The sequence below is a fragment of the Trachypithecus francoisi genome, unplaced genomic scaffold (assembly GCF_009764315.1).
Source record: "Trachypithecus francoisi isolate TF-2019V2 unplaced genomic scaffold, Tfra_2.0 Lachesis_group17, whole genome shotgun sequence".
Taxonomy (NCBI): Eukaryota; Metazoa; Chordata; class Mammalia; order Primates; family Cercopithecidae; genus Trachypithecus; species Trachypithecus francoisi.
Window position 1 is genome coordinate 36,822,808 of NW_022681462.1, and position 13,941 is coordinate 36,836,748.

The 13,941-nt window shown below is 46.0% G+C and overlaps 1 protein-coding gene across 1 annotated transcript; it reads left to right on the plus strand.

The window, feature by feature from the left end:
- Positions 1 to 6,294: 6,294 nt before the first annotated feature.
- Positions 6,295 to 13,834, plus strand: MAT2A (methionine adenosyltransferase 2A). Its single transcript, XM_033175299.1, has 9 exons — positions 6,295 to 7,643; positions 9,359 to 9,436; positions 9,531 to 9,653; positions 9,898 to 10,010; positions 10,094 to 10,237; positions 10,412 to 10,630; positions 11,133 to 11,315; positions 11,471 to 11,604; positions 12,226 to 13,834. Exons 1-9 carry the CDS (start codon positions 7,553 to 7,555, stop codon positions 12,326 to 12,328), a joined length of 1,188 nt encoding a protein of 395 aa, XP_033031190.1. The 5' UTR covers positions 6,295 to 7,552; the 3' UTR covers positions 12,329 to 13,834.
- The last annotated feature ends 107 nt before the right edge of the window (positions 13,835 to 13,941 follow it).

The window sequence follows — 13,941 nt, forward strand, 5'->3', positions numbered from 1 at the left end:
AGTGAGACTCCATCTCAAAAAAAAAATCATGGCGCTGGGCGCGGTGGCTCATGCCTGTAATCCCAGCACTTTGGGAGGCTGAGGCGTGCGGATCACAAGGTCAGGAGATCGAGACCATCCTGGCTAACACAGTGAAAACCTGTCTCTACTAAAAATACAAAAAATTAGCCGGGCGTGGTGGTGGGCACCTGTAGTCCCAGCTGCTTGGGAGGCTGAGGCAGGAGAATGGCGTGAACCCAGGAGGTGGAACTTGCAGTGAGCCGAGATGGCACCACTGCATTCCAGCCTGGGCAAGAGTGTCTCAAAAATAAATAAATAAATAAAAAGAAATCATGGCAGGAGGCCAAGGGCAGAGGGTCAGAGCCTGGCAGTGCCAGTGTTGGTGGCAGCAGTAGGCCTGGCATGGGCAGGATTCCAGGGAGAGTGCAGAGTCTGTACACACCAGGCCATGCCCACAAGGGCTACTCATCAGGTAACTTATGACAGGTAGTTCTCAAGGCCCAGCCAGACTGCAGACACCATGAGTGCAGTCCAATCTCCAAGTAAGATTCTCAAACTAAAGGAATGCCTAGGACAGTATTGCCCCTGGATATAGAGTATCTCAGGACACCGAAGCTTAGGCTGGGACTGTGACAGTATCCACGATATGTGTGGAGGTGGGGGTGTCTATTGTGTATATTTTGCATATTTAAAAAATAAAAAGTTCAATGGTCCATCAGGTGACAAATGACTTCAGAAGAATCAACACAATGAACAATGAAGCATGGGTTGGCTGTCCTTCTTTTCACAGAGGGCTCTGCAGTGGTGATGGCACCTCTGAGGCAGGTTATCTGGTATTTGGGAGCTTCCCCATAGAAGGTGTGCCATGGAAAATGCTTGCTTTGGCCAGGCATGATGGCTCATGCCTGTAGTCCCAGCACTTTGGGAGGCTGAGGTAGGCAGATCGCCTGAGCTCAGTTGTTCGAGACCAACCTGAGCAGTATGGTGAAACCCTCTATCTACAAAAAAAGATATAAAAATTAGCCAGGTATGGTGGCATGTGCCTGTAGTTCTAGCTACCCAGGAAGCTGAGGTGGGAGGATTGCTTGAGCCCGGGAGGTTGCAGTGAGCCAAGATTACAACACTACATAGAGAGAGAGACCATGTCTAAAAAAAAAAAAAGAAAAGCCTTCTTTCCTTGCACTGGGGGAGCTCAGTAGGCTGAACCACTGCCGCCTGGCTGCTGTAGCCTCTTTATTCACCACACTCCACCCCTAGAGATAACTCACATTTGCTGCTAATCTTTTTTGGTTAACTTGCAGAAATTATTCTTACAAATTTTTACAATTTCAAATAACATGAGTTAGTACAGGAAAAGTATAAATCCCACCCACAGAGATACTCTGTGGCATGCAGATTCCCAGAATTTATTCTATGAACCAAAAAAATATACACTTGTGGCTAGGCATGGTGGCTCATGCCTGTAATCCCAGCACTTTGTGAGGCTGAGGCAGGCAGATCACTTGAGATCAGAAGTTCGAGACCAGCCTGGCCAACACAGTGAAACCCCGTCTCTACTAAAAATCCAAAAAATTAGCCAGGTGTAATGGCGGGCATCTGTAATCCCAGCTACTTGGGAGGCTAAGACACCAGAATTGCTTGAACCTGGGAGGCAAAGCTTGCAGTAAGCTGAGACTGCACCACTACACTCCAGCCTGGGTGACAGAATGAGACTCTGTATCCAAAATACATACATTTGGTTTTTTCGTTTTTTGGTTTTGTGTGTGTGTGTTTTTTTTGAGCAGTCTCGCTCTGTCGCCCAGGCTGGAGTGCAGTGGTGCAAGCTCCACTCACTGCAACCTTTGCCTCCCAGGTTCAGGAGGCTGGCACTTCACTACAGCAGTGGATCATGTGTAGTATATTTGCAGGTTTTGAGCAATTTTATCAACCAGGTACTTGTCCAGTAAGGGTCATTTTCTATCTAGGCACAGGACCACCTGCAAGGAGAGCAGATGACAGCATTCCCAAGTATCTTCTGCCCCTAGAGTAAAGGTGAAGATCCATACAGACACACAGTCATGGCACCACCTCCTCTTTAGGTCTGATTAATTTGCTAGAGAGGGCCAGGCATGGTGGCTCATGCCTGTAATCCCAGCACTTTGGGAGGTGGAGGTGGGCAGATCACCCGAGGTCGGGAATTCGAGACCAGCCTGGCCAACGTGGCAAAACCCAGTCTCTATTAAAAATACAAAAATTAGCTGGGCATGGTGGCAAGCGCCTATAATCCCAGCTACTCGTAGGCTGAGGCAGCAGAATCACTTGAACTTGGGAGCGGAGGCTGCAGTGAGCTGAGATCGCACCACTTCACTCCAGCCTGGGTGGAAGAGCGAAACTCTGTCTCAAAAAAAAAATTTTTTTTTTGCTAGAGTGGGTCACAGAACTCAGGGAAGCACTTGCTCATGTTTACTGGTTATTTTAAAGGATACAAACAAACAGCCAGATGAAGAGATACAGAGGGTGAGGTCTGGAAGGGTCCCAAGTGTAGGAGCTTCTGTTCCCATGGAGTTGGGGTGTGCCACCCTCCTGGCACGTGGATGAGTTCTTACTCACTTTCCTGTCAGCCTCCAGCTGTTCAGCTCTCCAGAAGCTCTCTGAACCCAGTTCTCCTGGGTTTTTATGGAAGCTTCACGACCTTAGCATTCCTTGTCCCAGGGTATGGGGTAGGACCATCTCTGGAATGAGGGTGTTGCGGCCCACCATCAGAAAGGCAGGGCAAGATTCAAGTCCTGCCTTGGGGCCGGTGAAAGAGAGGCAGGAAAAAGTCAGAGAGATTCTGTTTCCTGAGGCCTGTTCCTGAGTCCTAACACTCCCAACATTATAACAAAAGACTGTATAACAAGAGCTATGGGAGTTACGAGCCAGGAACCATGGATAAAAACATATATAGATTCACACATATATTAACATCACATCTATCAACGAGGTTGAGCATTTTTTTCATATGTTTATTGCAATTTGCATTTTCTCCTTGGTGAGCTACCTACTTACTTTATGTTGTGTATATTTTCCCACAGTAAAAGAGAAGGAAATGATTTACAGCTCTACATAGTATCCTAGAGAGATGGTCATGAAAATTGTTAAGAAAAAAAAAATCCATATTTCTCTGAATAGTAAGATGCGTGCGTGTGTGTGCTCACAAAAAAAGGAATGGGAGGATATAAACCAAATTGTTAATACTAATGACCTCAGGGAGTATGCACTATTTATTGTTTGGCTATAAGAAGGGGCATGAATTTAGAGGTCAGACCAGGCTCAAGTCCCTAGCTCCATTACTGATTTGATGTGTGACATGGACGAATAACCTGCCACTTTCTTCATCTGTAAAACAGGAAGAGAAATAGAGCTATTGTGAGGAGTAGATATTACAGCAGTGCCTGTCACAATAAAGTGTAGCTATTGTCATCATATTATAATTTCCTTCTTCACTGTACCGTATCTATTCTTCCATTTAGGACTTCTTTATTGGGACTGTAAAATTATTTAAGTATCAAAAGAGAAAAACATAGAAATAAAAAGCAAAATACAAAAAGCCTAATAATGAGGGAGTTCACATAGGACTTGTTTCTGATTCCACTAGAACTAGCTTGTCTCTGAGGCCATCCAAGGTATCTAAGCTTTGCCTCTAAAGGACTGGCACAAATTTGAAGACATGTGACCTACATTTCTTTCTTCTTGGCCTGTCTTCACATAGAAGGTGCTCTTAAGACACATAGCCTAGGAGCCTCCTTCTCAACATCTCCACAGCTTCCCTTGCTCTTTGCTATCCCTATTGTCACCTTCCTCTTTTCTTCTGCCACATCAACAGCTTCTTGCACTGCAAATGTTTTCTGGAACTCTCTCCCTGACTGACAGGCTGATAAGGAGTTATTTTATTTGCTGTTTGAGTTACAAATACCATTTTTATCCAATCTCAACTTTGCCTTTTTTGTAGGGCTACTGCTACATTAATGTTCTCTGGCTTGAGAAATCTAAAGCCTTTAGGCAGTGATTAGATTTTTCCTATGTGCTTTACAACACTTCACATTCAACAAATTCATTAATGATAAACAGGAAATAAACCAATAATTTCTCCTGGTTTAGTTCACCCTTAGGACACTCATCTATGATATCAGAAATCTTATTCCTGTCAGAACAGGATGGCCATGTGCTTTCCTGTTAACAAACAAGTCTTAATTTTATTAATTACAATACTTACGACTAAAACAAAGCAGGACCTCTTTCCATCGATTTCACATGATTGTCAGAGTCTCTTATTTCTCTTCTTCCTTCTGCCATCTTTTTTTTGTTTGTTTGGTTGGTTGGTTTTTTTTTAGACGAGTCTCGCTCTGTCACCCAGGCTGGAGTGCAGTGGGGCGATCTTGGCTCACTGCAAGCTCCGCCTCCCGGGTTCACGTCAGTCTCCTGCCTCAGCCTCCTGAGTAGCTGGGACTACGGGCGCCCACCACCATGCCCGGCTAATTTTTTGTATTTTCAGTAGAGACGGGGTTTCACCGTGTTAGCCAGGATGGTCTCGATCTCCTGACCTCGTGATCTGCCCGCCTCAGCCTCCCAAAGTGCTGCGATTACAGGCATGAGCCACCGCGCCCGGCCCCCTTCTGCCATCTTTACATTCATTCACCTTTCATTTCCTTCCCTTCCTTTCTTGTCTCTCCCTCTTGAACATTTCTAAGCACCTTGTGTGTGCCAGGCATTCAGTAACAAAGCTTGAGCAAAACAGCCCACCTTCTCATTATCATGGAACTTACAAGCCTAACTGGGAACTGGAGACATTCATCAATCAATCACCAAATCTATAATTTTAAACGGCACTTAGTGCCATGAAAGAAAACACTTTGTGACAAATCTGTGTAGACGAAGGCTTCATCCAGGAAGTGGTAGCTGAGCTCGAGTGAGAAGGATGGGGACTTAGCCAGGCATCTCCCCACATTTAGAGCGCCTAGTGGGCAGAGACCAGGATTGTCATAGCGTTTGCTCCTGGGTCTGGCTCACAGATGTGCTCGTAAATATTTGTGGAAGGGAGGAAGGGACAATACGAATAATATAAAATACATGAAAATGTGTCCTGCTTTGTTTTGATAGTATGCAATTAATAAAAATAACTGCTACTAACTAAAAAAAAAAAATTCTAAAGTAGAAGACAGAAAGGGGAGTGTGGCACAAGACAAGGTTGTAGAAGTAGCAGCCAAATCACACCGGGGCCTTGAGTATGAAGAGATTTCAGTCTGTATCCCAACAACAATTGAAAGCCACTGAAAAGTAAATCACAGGAAATAGAGCTAATTTATTTACAGCTTACATTAAAATAAATTATGTACTGGATACTGTGCTAGACTCTACTTGCACTATTTTAATCCTTGAAACAATCCTATGATGTACTATTAATATTCCAATTTTACAGAATGAGGATGCTGAGGCATAGAGAGGTCGTGACTCCAAACCCCTACTCTTACTGTATTACACCTACACACTATTCACAAGTGAGAGAAGTAGGTAAGCAACTATATACAGCTAGTTCTCATCTCCTTGGCAGGCCTAGCCCCACTGTGGAGTTGGTAGCACAGGGGTATCAGGATTTAATGAGCCAATCATTGACTTTACGCCCCTTGTTCTGACTCCCTAATAAAATAACCTTCTAATTATATTCTGGCTTCCCATATAGATTTTTCTGCTGGGAAATAATGCACTGACCAGTCTACACACGCATTTTGTTCCAGTTGACAATTTTATTGCTCATTGTAAGTTAATTGGCATTCTGCTTAAAAAAAGATAACAAACAAAAAAATTTAATAGTCTTATACAGTTGCTTTCCCATGAAGGGTTAGCTTGAAAAGTAAAAAGCAACGAATAAAAATATCATGATCTATTGTCTCTTTTGTGGTCGAACCTTTTCTTGCTGGCTGCTTTGAGCGACCGTGGATGTGGTCACTGAGTATGGTGATAAGCCCTTTCTTTACCTTCTTTGTCTGTGTTCCCAGCAGAGCTCAAGTGCTTCCTTTGTTTCCCGCTGAACCTTTAGCAAATCCCACCTTTCCTCCCTCACCGGCGGAGAGGATTGTTCTAGGGAATGCACCTCGTTCTACTGCCTCCAGCAGTAGGCAGCTGGAGACTGGTACTAGGGGTCTCCTTCACCTCCCCAGCGTAAAGTGCATCCCATGCTAGGCGCAGGCCGTTCTCTGAGAACCTCATTAAATCCGGCGTTCTTGTCACGCGCTCCGCTCAGGGCCACCAGGCCATCAGACCCTGACCAGACTTGCACTGAGACCCCCGCCCCCAAGGCGGGCTCCCTCCAGTCGGGACACCCTACTCCTTGCTGGCTCAATTTTTGTTTCGCTCTTTTTCCCTGTCTATAATTCCTTTATTGGGCAAAACTGGGACAAACGCAGGTGGACATTTTAAAGTGAAAGCTCAATGAAACAGCCCATTCCACGCCGTCGGGAGATGTACTTAAGCACATCCAAAGGAACTAATAGCCCCCACCCACCAAAAAAGAAATGTTCGTTCCATATTCTCCTTAACAGAGGATTGAAACATAGATTTTTCCCCCCTTCAAGGGCACAGTTAGGCCATAGGGCAAGGACGGCCTTGGGAGCGGCCTCCTTTCTCTCTGGGGGGAAAGGCTGGAGCGCTGCCTCCACTTTAAGTCCAAAAGGGAGAAGGGCGAGGGTCCCTCAGAAACTTTAGCGCAGGGGAGCGGGGAGGAGGGCGACTGTTTGAATCTATGGCAGCACCCTCATTAATCTGCTTTCTGGCCATCTTCAGCAGAACCATTCACCAGGAAATGACTAGAAGGCGGGCCGGCGCTCCTCAGATTTCCCGGGGCCGGCAGCAAGCCGGGCGGGGACGCCGAAGGAAGACCGTGAGGAGTCCTCACTGGCCAGCCAAGATGGCCACCTTCACATGGCCGACCGCCACCGGCTCCCTGCCACCCGGCATCTAGGGGCGGGGCGGCCAGAAAGACCCTAGCCGAGGCACAAAAACTCTGCGATTCCCGCCGCCTCCGCTGGGGGACGCGACCTCCGGGAAAGCTATCCCGGCCAACGGTCGGAAGGGAGGTGCCATGTCACAGCACAGGGGAGCGGGTCCGGCAAGCCCCAGTCGCTTTTTCTCCCACATCAAACAAGGAAAAGCAAAAACCCCCGTCTTCTCGCGTCTGCATTTTTCCCCTAGCTCTAGCGGCTCAATATAACTAAACGGTCTCTGGAAGACCGGGTTGCGTCGGCCCCTCCCGCGGCCGCGCAGTGTGGTTCAGCCCGGGCTCCGCGGGGAGCGCTGCCCTTCCTCCCCCGACCCCCGCGCAAGTGGTGCATTGGCGCGCGGCCCCGAGAGGCGGGGCCCGAGCCGGGCGCGCGCGGGCGCTCCTCTATAAATACGGGGCTGCGCCGCCCGCCGCTTCGTTCGCTCCGCGCTGCCCGCTTTCTCTGAGTAGGACGCTGTCCGCAGCTTGCGCATTTCGCAGCCGCTGCCGCCTCGCCGCTGCTCCTTCGCAACGCCACTTCCACTCACCGACACCAACATGAACCGACAGCTCAACGGCTTCCATGAGGCGTTCATCGAGGAGGGCACGTTCCTCTTCACCTCAGAGTCGGTGGGGGAAGGCCACCCAGGTGAGGGGACGACCTGAAGCGAAGCGTGGGGCGGGGCGGAAGGCAGCGCCGAGGTCCGGCCGCCGGCGGGTCCCGCGCGGGTCGTCCTCGTCCCCCCGGTGGTGGGAAAATCGGCGACCGCGCGCTTTCCTCGTGGCGCCGCCAGGGCCTGGCGCGTGGCCGCCGCTCCTCTTCCCCCTCCCTTTCCTCTTTTCCCCTCTCCACTCCTCCCCTTCCATTTGGTCGCGCGCCTCGGCATGCGGAACGTTCCAGAAAACGAGAAGGGCGGGGGCTGTGGTCGCTAACGTGTTCTAGCCGGGAAGGGAGGGCACTGTTAACCCCTCCAGGTCCTGCCGTCTGACAAACCTGGAGTGGGCGACCCGAGCCTCCTCGCGTGCTCGCGTCCGGCCCTCGGGAGCGCGCGCCCCGCATTGCAGCGGAGACCACGTGTTTGCCGCATGTGGTATCTGGGCGAAGGGGAGCCGTGGGCTTCCCCGGCTCTCCTGACCCTCGGTTTGAGGGGTGGGGGGGTGGGGGGCCCATGCCTCGCGACGTCGTCTGGCTCCACTGCCTCAGTGGTTAGGTCTTGAGCACACACTGGAGAATATACGCACATGCCCTTCTGCAGATATGGCCTTGCTTTCAAGGTGATGGCCTCTGACTAAATATAGCGCATGTGGAAGAAGGCAGTCCTTATTTGGACCCCTTGTGAAAAGGATGGGAAGTATGAATTAGGAGCTGCCATTGCTTTGGGTTCCCTTTTAAATTCTTCGGTGCTGCCCTTAGGCAGGGTTTTACTTCAGACTTTGTCCCCTTAACCGCCATTATGGGGATCAGTTGGGACGTGAAGGAGGAGTAAAGCTATTTCCAGGAACTGAAAATCTAAGCCTGGGCATATTGGCTAGTAAAGATGTTTATTTGGCTCCTAAATTAGGCTGTTTCTGCCCTTAGAATGACCGCAGTAGCTATCTGGTGGCTTTAGGGTCTGGTCAGTTTACTGTGCCCATGATGAAATCCCCTAAGTAACTTAGCGATAAGAGAGGACAAACCCAGGATCTAGATGAGTGCTGAAGGTTAGCTGTTACACCAGTTAGTAGTAGACTGAAGAGTTAATTCTGCAGTCTGGCTTCCACGTTATGTTTGGATTCTGTTTTGGGTGGTTATAGAAAATTGAGAAAAACGAACTTGAATTGGGGGATATTTATTTGTTTCTTCCTCCTAAACAGTAGATGAGAAAGCAGGGAGAAGTTGTACATGGATACGTTTGAGCATTTTCTACACTGTTGAGCTTTTGTTTCCCGCCTCTTAATAACAAGATCAGATAATTGCCATTTTAGTCACAAAATGCCTTTCCTTTAATTGTTTAATTGAATTCTCTTGTTGCTCATTATAATTGGTGCTCCTTAAGATTAGGGAAACTGGCCTGTGGCCTCAGTTCTACCAGAACCCCAGGTGCACAGGGGTTTGGTACAGTTGTGGAAGTGAATATGATATAGGGCAAATTCTGTTATTTAAAGGAGATAGGACTAACAGTTCACCTTTCTGGTGGTAGGTTAGATTTATAATGCAAACTTTGAATTTTAGGGGTAAAGTGCATATACAATGAATTAAGATGTATTAAGCATGTTTCTTTAAAACCTCCAAAGATTTTACAGATAGTTACAGGGAGGGAGCTTGCATATATAGATACTTTGTTTAAAGTTAAATAAATTGAGCCAGGAATTTCTCTTTTCCAGATAAGATTTGTGACCAGATCAGTGATGCTGTCCTTGATGCCCACCTTCAACAGGATCCTGATGCCAAAGTAGCTTGTGGTAGGTTTAGAATGGGTTTATCAGCTGGTGGAAAGATAGCATAAAAATTATTTTTATAGAAGTGATGCTTGAGTTGAATGTCTCTTTTTATTAGAAACTGTTGCTAAAACTGGAATGATCCTTCTTGCTGGGGAAATTACATCCAGAGCTGCTGTTGACTACCAGAAAGTGGTTCGTGAAGCTGTTAAACACATTGGATACGATGATTCTTCCAAAGGTGTGTTTTAATAATTTTGCTCATTTTTTTCTAGGTAATAGCTAGTGAGATTTGAAGAAACTCCAGTTCTTGCTAATCCTAAACTCAAGTTGTATTTTACTATACACTATGCCCTATTCTGTTCATTCTCTAAAAGGTATATTTAGGTATATTTGATTTCTTCTGCAGTGTTTAGAATTCCATATAATTGCTGTAATCAGGAGGTATTTCTAGGACCTAAACAAGATGTGTTTTTTGCTTATAGGGTTTGACTACAAGACTTGTAATGTGCTGGTAGCGTTGGAGCAACAGTCACCAGATATTGCTCAAGGTGTTCATCTTGACAGAAATGAAGAAGATATTGGTGCTGGAGACCAGGTATCTTGGTGTAGAGGCTGTTTTAATCTCTTCTAACATTAAATTCTGGAGCTTGATCACATTGGTGACTTTTCCTTCTTTAGGGCTTAATGTTTGGCTATGCCACTGATGAAACTGAGGAGTGTATGCCTTTAACCATTGTCTTGGCACACAAGCTAAATGCCAAACTGGCAGAACTGCGCCGTAATGGCACTTTGCCTTGGTTACGCCCTGATTCTAAAACTCAAGTAAGTGATGATCTTAAAGCTTGGTTGTCTCATTACCTCAGCATAGAGGATCCATAATTTTGATAATAGCTAACTGAAAAAGCATTTGTTTTGCTGTATTGTAACTTCAGGTAGAGAAACAAATACAAAGCTATTGTTTGGTATACTGTTCTGATGACCTGTGTTGCCTTCAAGGTTACTGTGCAGTATATGCAGGATCGAGGTGCTGTGCTTCCCATCAGAGTCCATACAATTGTTATATCTGTTCAGCATGATGAAGAGGTTTGTCTTGATGAGATGAGGGATGCCCTAAAGGAGAAAGTCATCAAAGCAGTTGTGCCTGCAAAATACCTTGATGAGGATACAATCTACCACCTACAGCCAAGTGGCAGATTTGTTATTGGTGGGCCTCAGGTAATGTCATTTCATTGCATTTTTCTTTTTTTTTTTTTTTTGAGGCGGAGCCTCGCTCTGTCGCCCGGACTGGAGTGCAGTGGCCAGATCTCAGCTCACTGCAAGCTCCGCCTCCCGGGTTTATGCCATTCTCCTGCCTCAGCCTCCCGAGTAGCTGGGACCACAGGTGCCCGCCACCTCGCCCGGCTAGTTTTTGTATTTTTAGTAGAGACAGGGTTTCACCGTGTTAGCCAGGATGGTCTCGATTTCCTGACCTTGTGATCCGCCCGTCTCGGCCTCCCAAAGTGCTGGGATTACAGGCTTGAGCCACCGCGCCCGGCCTTCATTGCATTTTTCTAGATTTTTGATGGTTACTTAAAATTTTGGCCACTACATTTTTTTCAGGCTTTCTGAAACCTACATGTGAATCATCGGAGGATACTTGCTGAGTGAATTCAGAATAGGCAACCGTATCCACTTGGAAAGCACTAGGCATAAAGTAATTTAAATCCTGTAATTTCAGGGTGATGCTGGTTTGACTGGACGGAAAATCATTGTGGACACTTATGGCGGTTGGGGTGCTCATGGAGGAGGTGCCTTTTCAGGAAAGGATTATACCAAGGTTGACCGTTCAGCTGCTTATGCTGCTCGTTGGGTGGCAAAATCCCTTGTTAAAGGAGGTCTGTGCCGGAGGGTTCTTGTTCAGGTATATACTCTTTATATGACTGCAACGATTAAAAGTCATGTAAGTGGGAGGGTATTTAGTAGTAATCTACTTAACTGCTTGTTTTATACCAATGTATTACACCAGTATGTGGGTCTTTTCAATCACTGATTCTTATGACATTTGAATCCTTTTAGGTCTCTTATGCTATTGGAGTTTCTCATCCATTATCTATCTCCATTTTCCATTATGGTACCTCTCAGAAGAGTGAGAGAGAGCTATTAGAGATTGTGAAGAAGAATTTCGATCTCCGCCCTGGGGTCATTGTCAGGTAAAGATGGTAAAGCCTATTGCTAGTCAAGTATTGAGGGTGTGGGTGTGTATATATGTACTTAAAGCTGAGGAGGTGAAGGTGTGAAGGAAGACTCCTCAAATGGAAATATATTTTCATTCCTAGAACAGTTTTGAACTGCTGCCTTAGTTAAGACTCAGTTATTAGAAAAATTTAAAATTATGGTGCTCCATGGCTTAGGCTAACCACTCTAGAGAATCTTCCAGATTTGGTATTTGAGAGCTTTGTGCTCTTACCTAAGGGTGTTAAGAAAATAGAGATAAAGTGGGATGCTCAAGGCTTGTTACAATGTAAAAACCATGGTAGGGTGTGGGCAGCGGGACCTTGGTAAGTATTTGATCTCAGATGAGCTTTTTGACAATTGAAATTTCTCAGAATAATGACAAGTTTTCGTATTTGTTGAGCCAGGGACGGAAAAACAACTATAGTTACTGTGCAAGGAGTTTGGACACCAGGGAAGTAACACTTTTGCCACAAATTTTTTTCCTAGCATATCCCAGAGAACTCATTTGCCAGAGCTCTTGAAAATGAGTCTTGCTGATTGTTTTGCTTTATTTTAATTTATTGCTACATATTAAGTTACGGACTTGTATATTCCAGGGATCTGGATCTGAAGAAGCCAATTTATCAGAGGACTGCAGCCTATGGCCACTTTGGTAGGGACAGCTTCCCATGGGAAGTGCCCAAAAAGCTTAAATATTGAAAGTGTTAGCCTTTTTTCCCCAGACTTGTTGGCGTAGGCTACAGAGAAGCCTTCAAGCTCTGAGGGAAAGGGCCCTCCTTCCTAAATTTTCCTGTCCTCTTTCAGCTCCTGATCACTTGCAGTCACTCTAGTCAATGACATGAATTTTAGCTTTTGTGGGGGACTGTAAGTTGGGCTTGCTATTCTGTCCCTAGGTGTTTTGTTCACCATTATAATGAATTTAGTGAGCATAGGTGATCCATGTAACTGCCTAGAAACAACACTGTAGTAAATAATGCTTTGAAATTGAACCTTTGTGCCCTATCACCCAACGCTCCAAAGTCATAATGGCATTGACTTTCCCACCAGATGCTGAAAATGTCCTTGTAATGTGCACGTAAAGTACTTGTAGTTCCACTTACAGCCTGTCTGGCAAAGCCACAGCCCTGTCAGCATGAATTTGTAATGTCTTGAGCTCTATTATGAATGTGAAGCTTTCCCCTTACCCTCCCTGTAACTTGATCCACTTCTAATTATGTAGCTCTTTTGTCAGGGAGTGTTCCCTATCCAATCAATCTTGCATGTAACGCAAGTTCCCAGTTGGAGCTCTAGCCTGACATCAAAAAAAGGCAGTTACCATTAAACCATCTCCCTGGTGCTTATGCTCTTAATTGCCACCTCTAACAGCACCAAATCAAAATCTCTCCACTTTCAGCTGTCTTTTGGAGGACGTACGTAATAAGGTTTTAATTTAGTAAACCAATCCTATGCATGGTTTCAGCACTAGCCAAACCTCACCAACTCCTAGTTCTAGAAAAACAGGCACTTGGCAGCCTTGTGATGTCATACAGAGAAGTCACAGGGCAGTACCTGAGGGTCTGTAGGTTGCACACTTTGGTACCAGATAACTTTTTTTTTTTCTTTATAAGAAAGCCTGAGTACTCCACACTGCACAATAACTCCTCCCAGGGTTTTAACTTTGTTTTATTTTCAAAACCAGGTCCAATGAGCTTTCTGAACAGCTGGTGTAGCTACAGAGAAACCAGCTTCCTTCAGAGAGCAGTGCTTTTTGGCGGGGAGGAGGAAATCCCTTCATACTTGAACGTTTTCTAATTGCTTATTTATTGTATTCTGGGGTATGGCGTAAGTACAGAGAAGCCATCACCTCAGATGGCAGCTTTTAAAAGATTTTTTTTTTTTCTCTCAACACCATGATTCCTTTAACATGTTTCCAGCATTCCCAGGTAGGCCAAGGTGTCCTACAGAAAAACCTTGGGTTAGACCTACAGGGGGTCTGGCTGGTGTTAACAGAAGGGAGGGCAGAGCTGGTGCGGCTGGCCATGGAGAAAGCTGACTTGGCTGGTGTGGTACAGAGAAGCCAGCTTGTTTACATGCTTATTCCATGACTGCTTGCCCTAAGCAGAAAGTGCCTTTCAGGATCTATTTTTGGAGGTTTATTACGTATGTCTGGTTCTCAATTCCAACAGTTTAATGAAGATCTAAATAAAATGCTAGGTTCTACCTTAACTGTGTCTGTTACTCATTTCTGTTACAGTGCTTTGGGGCCAGGCATGGTAGTACATGCCTGTAATCCCAACACTTCGAAAGGCTGAGGTAGGAGGATCACTTGAACA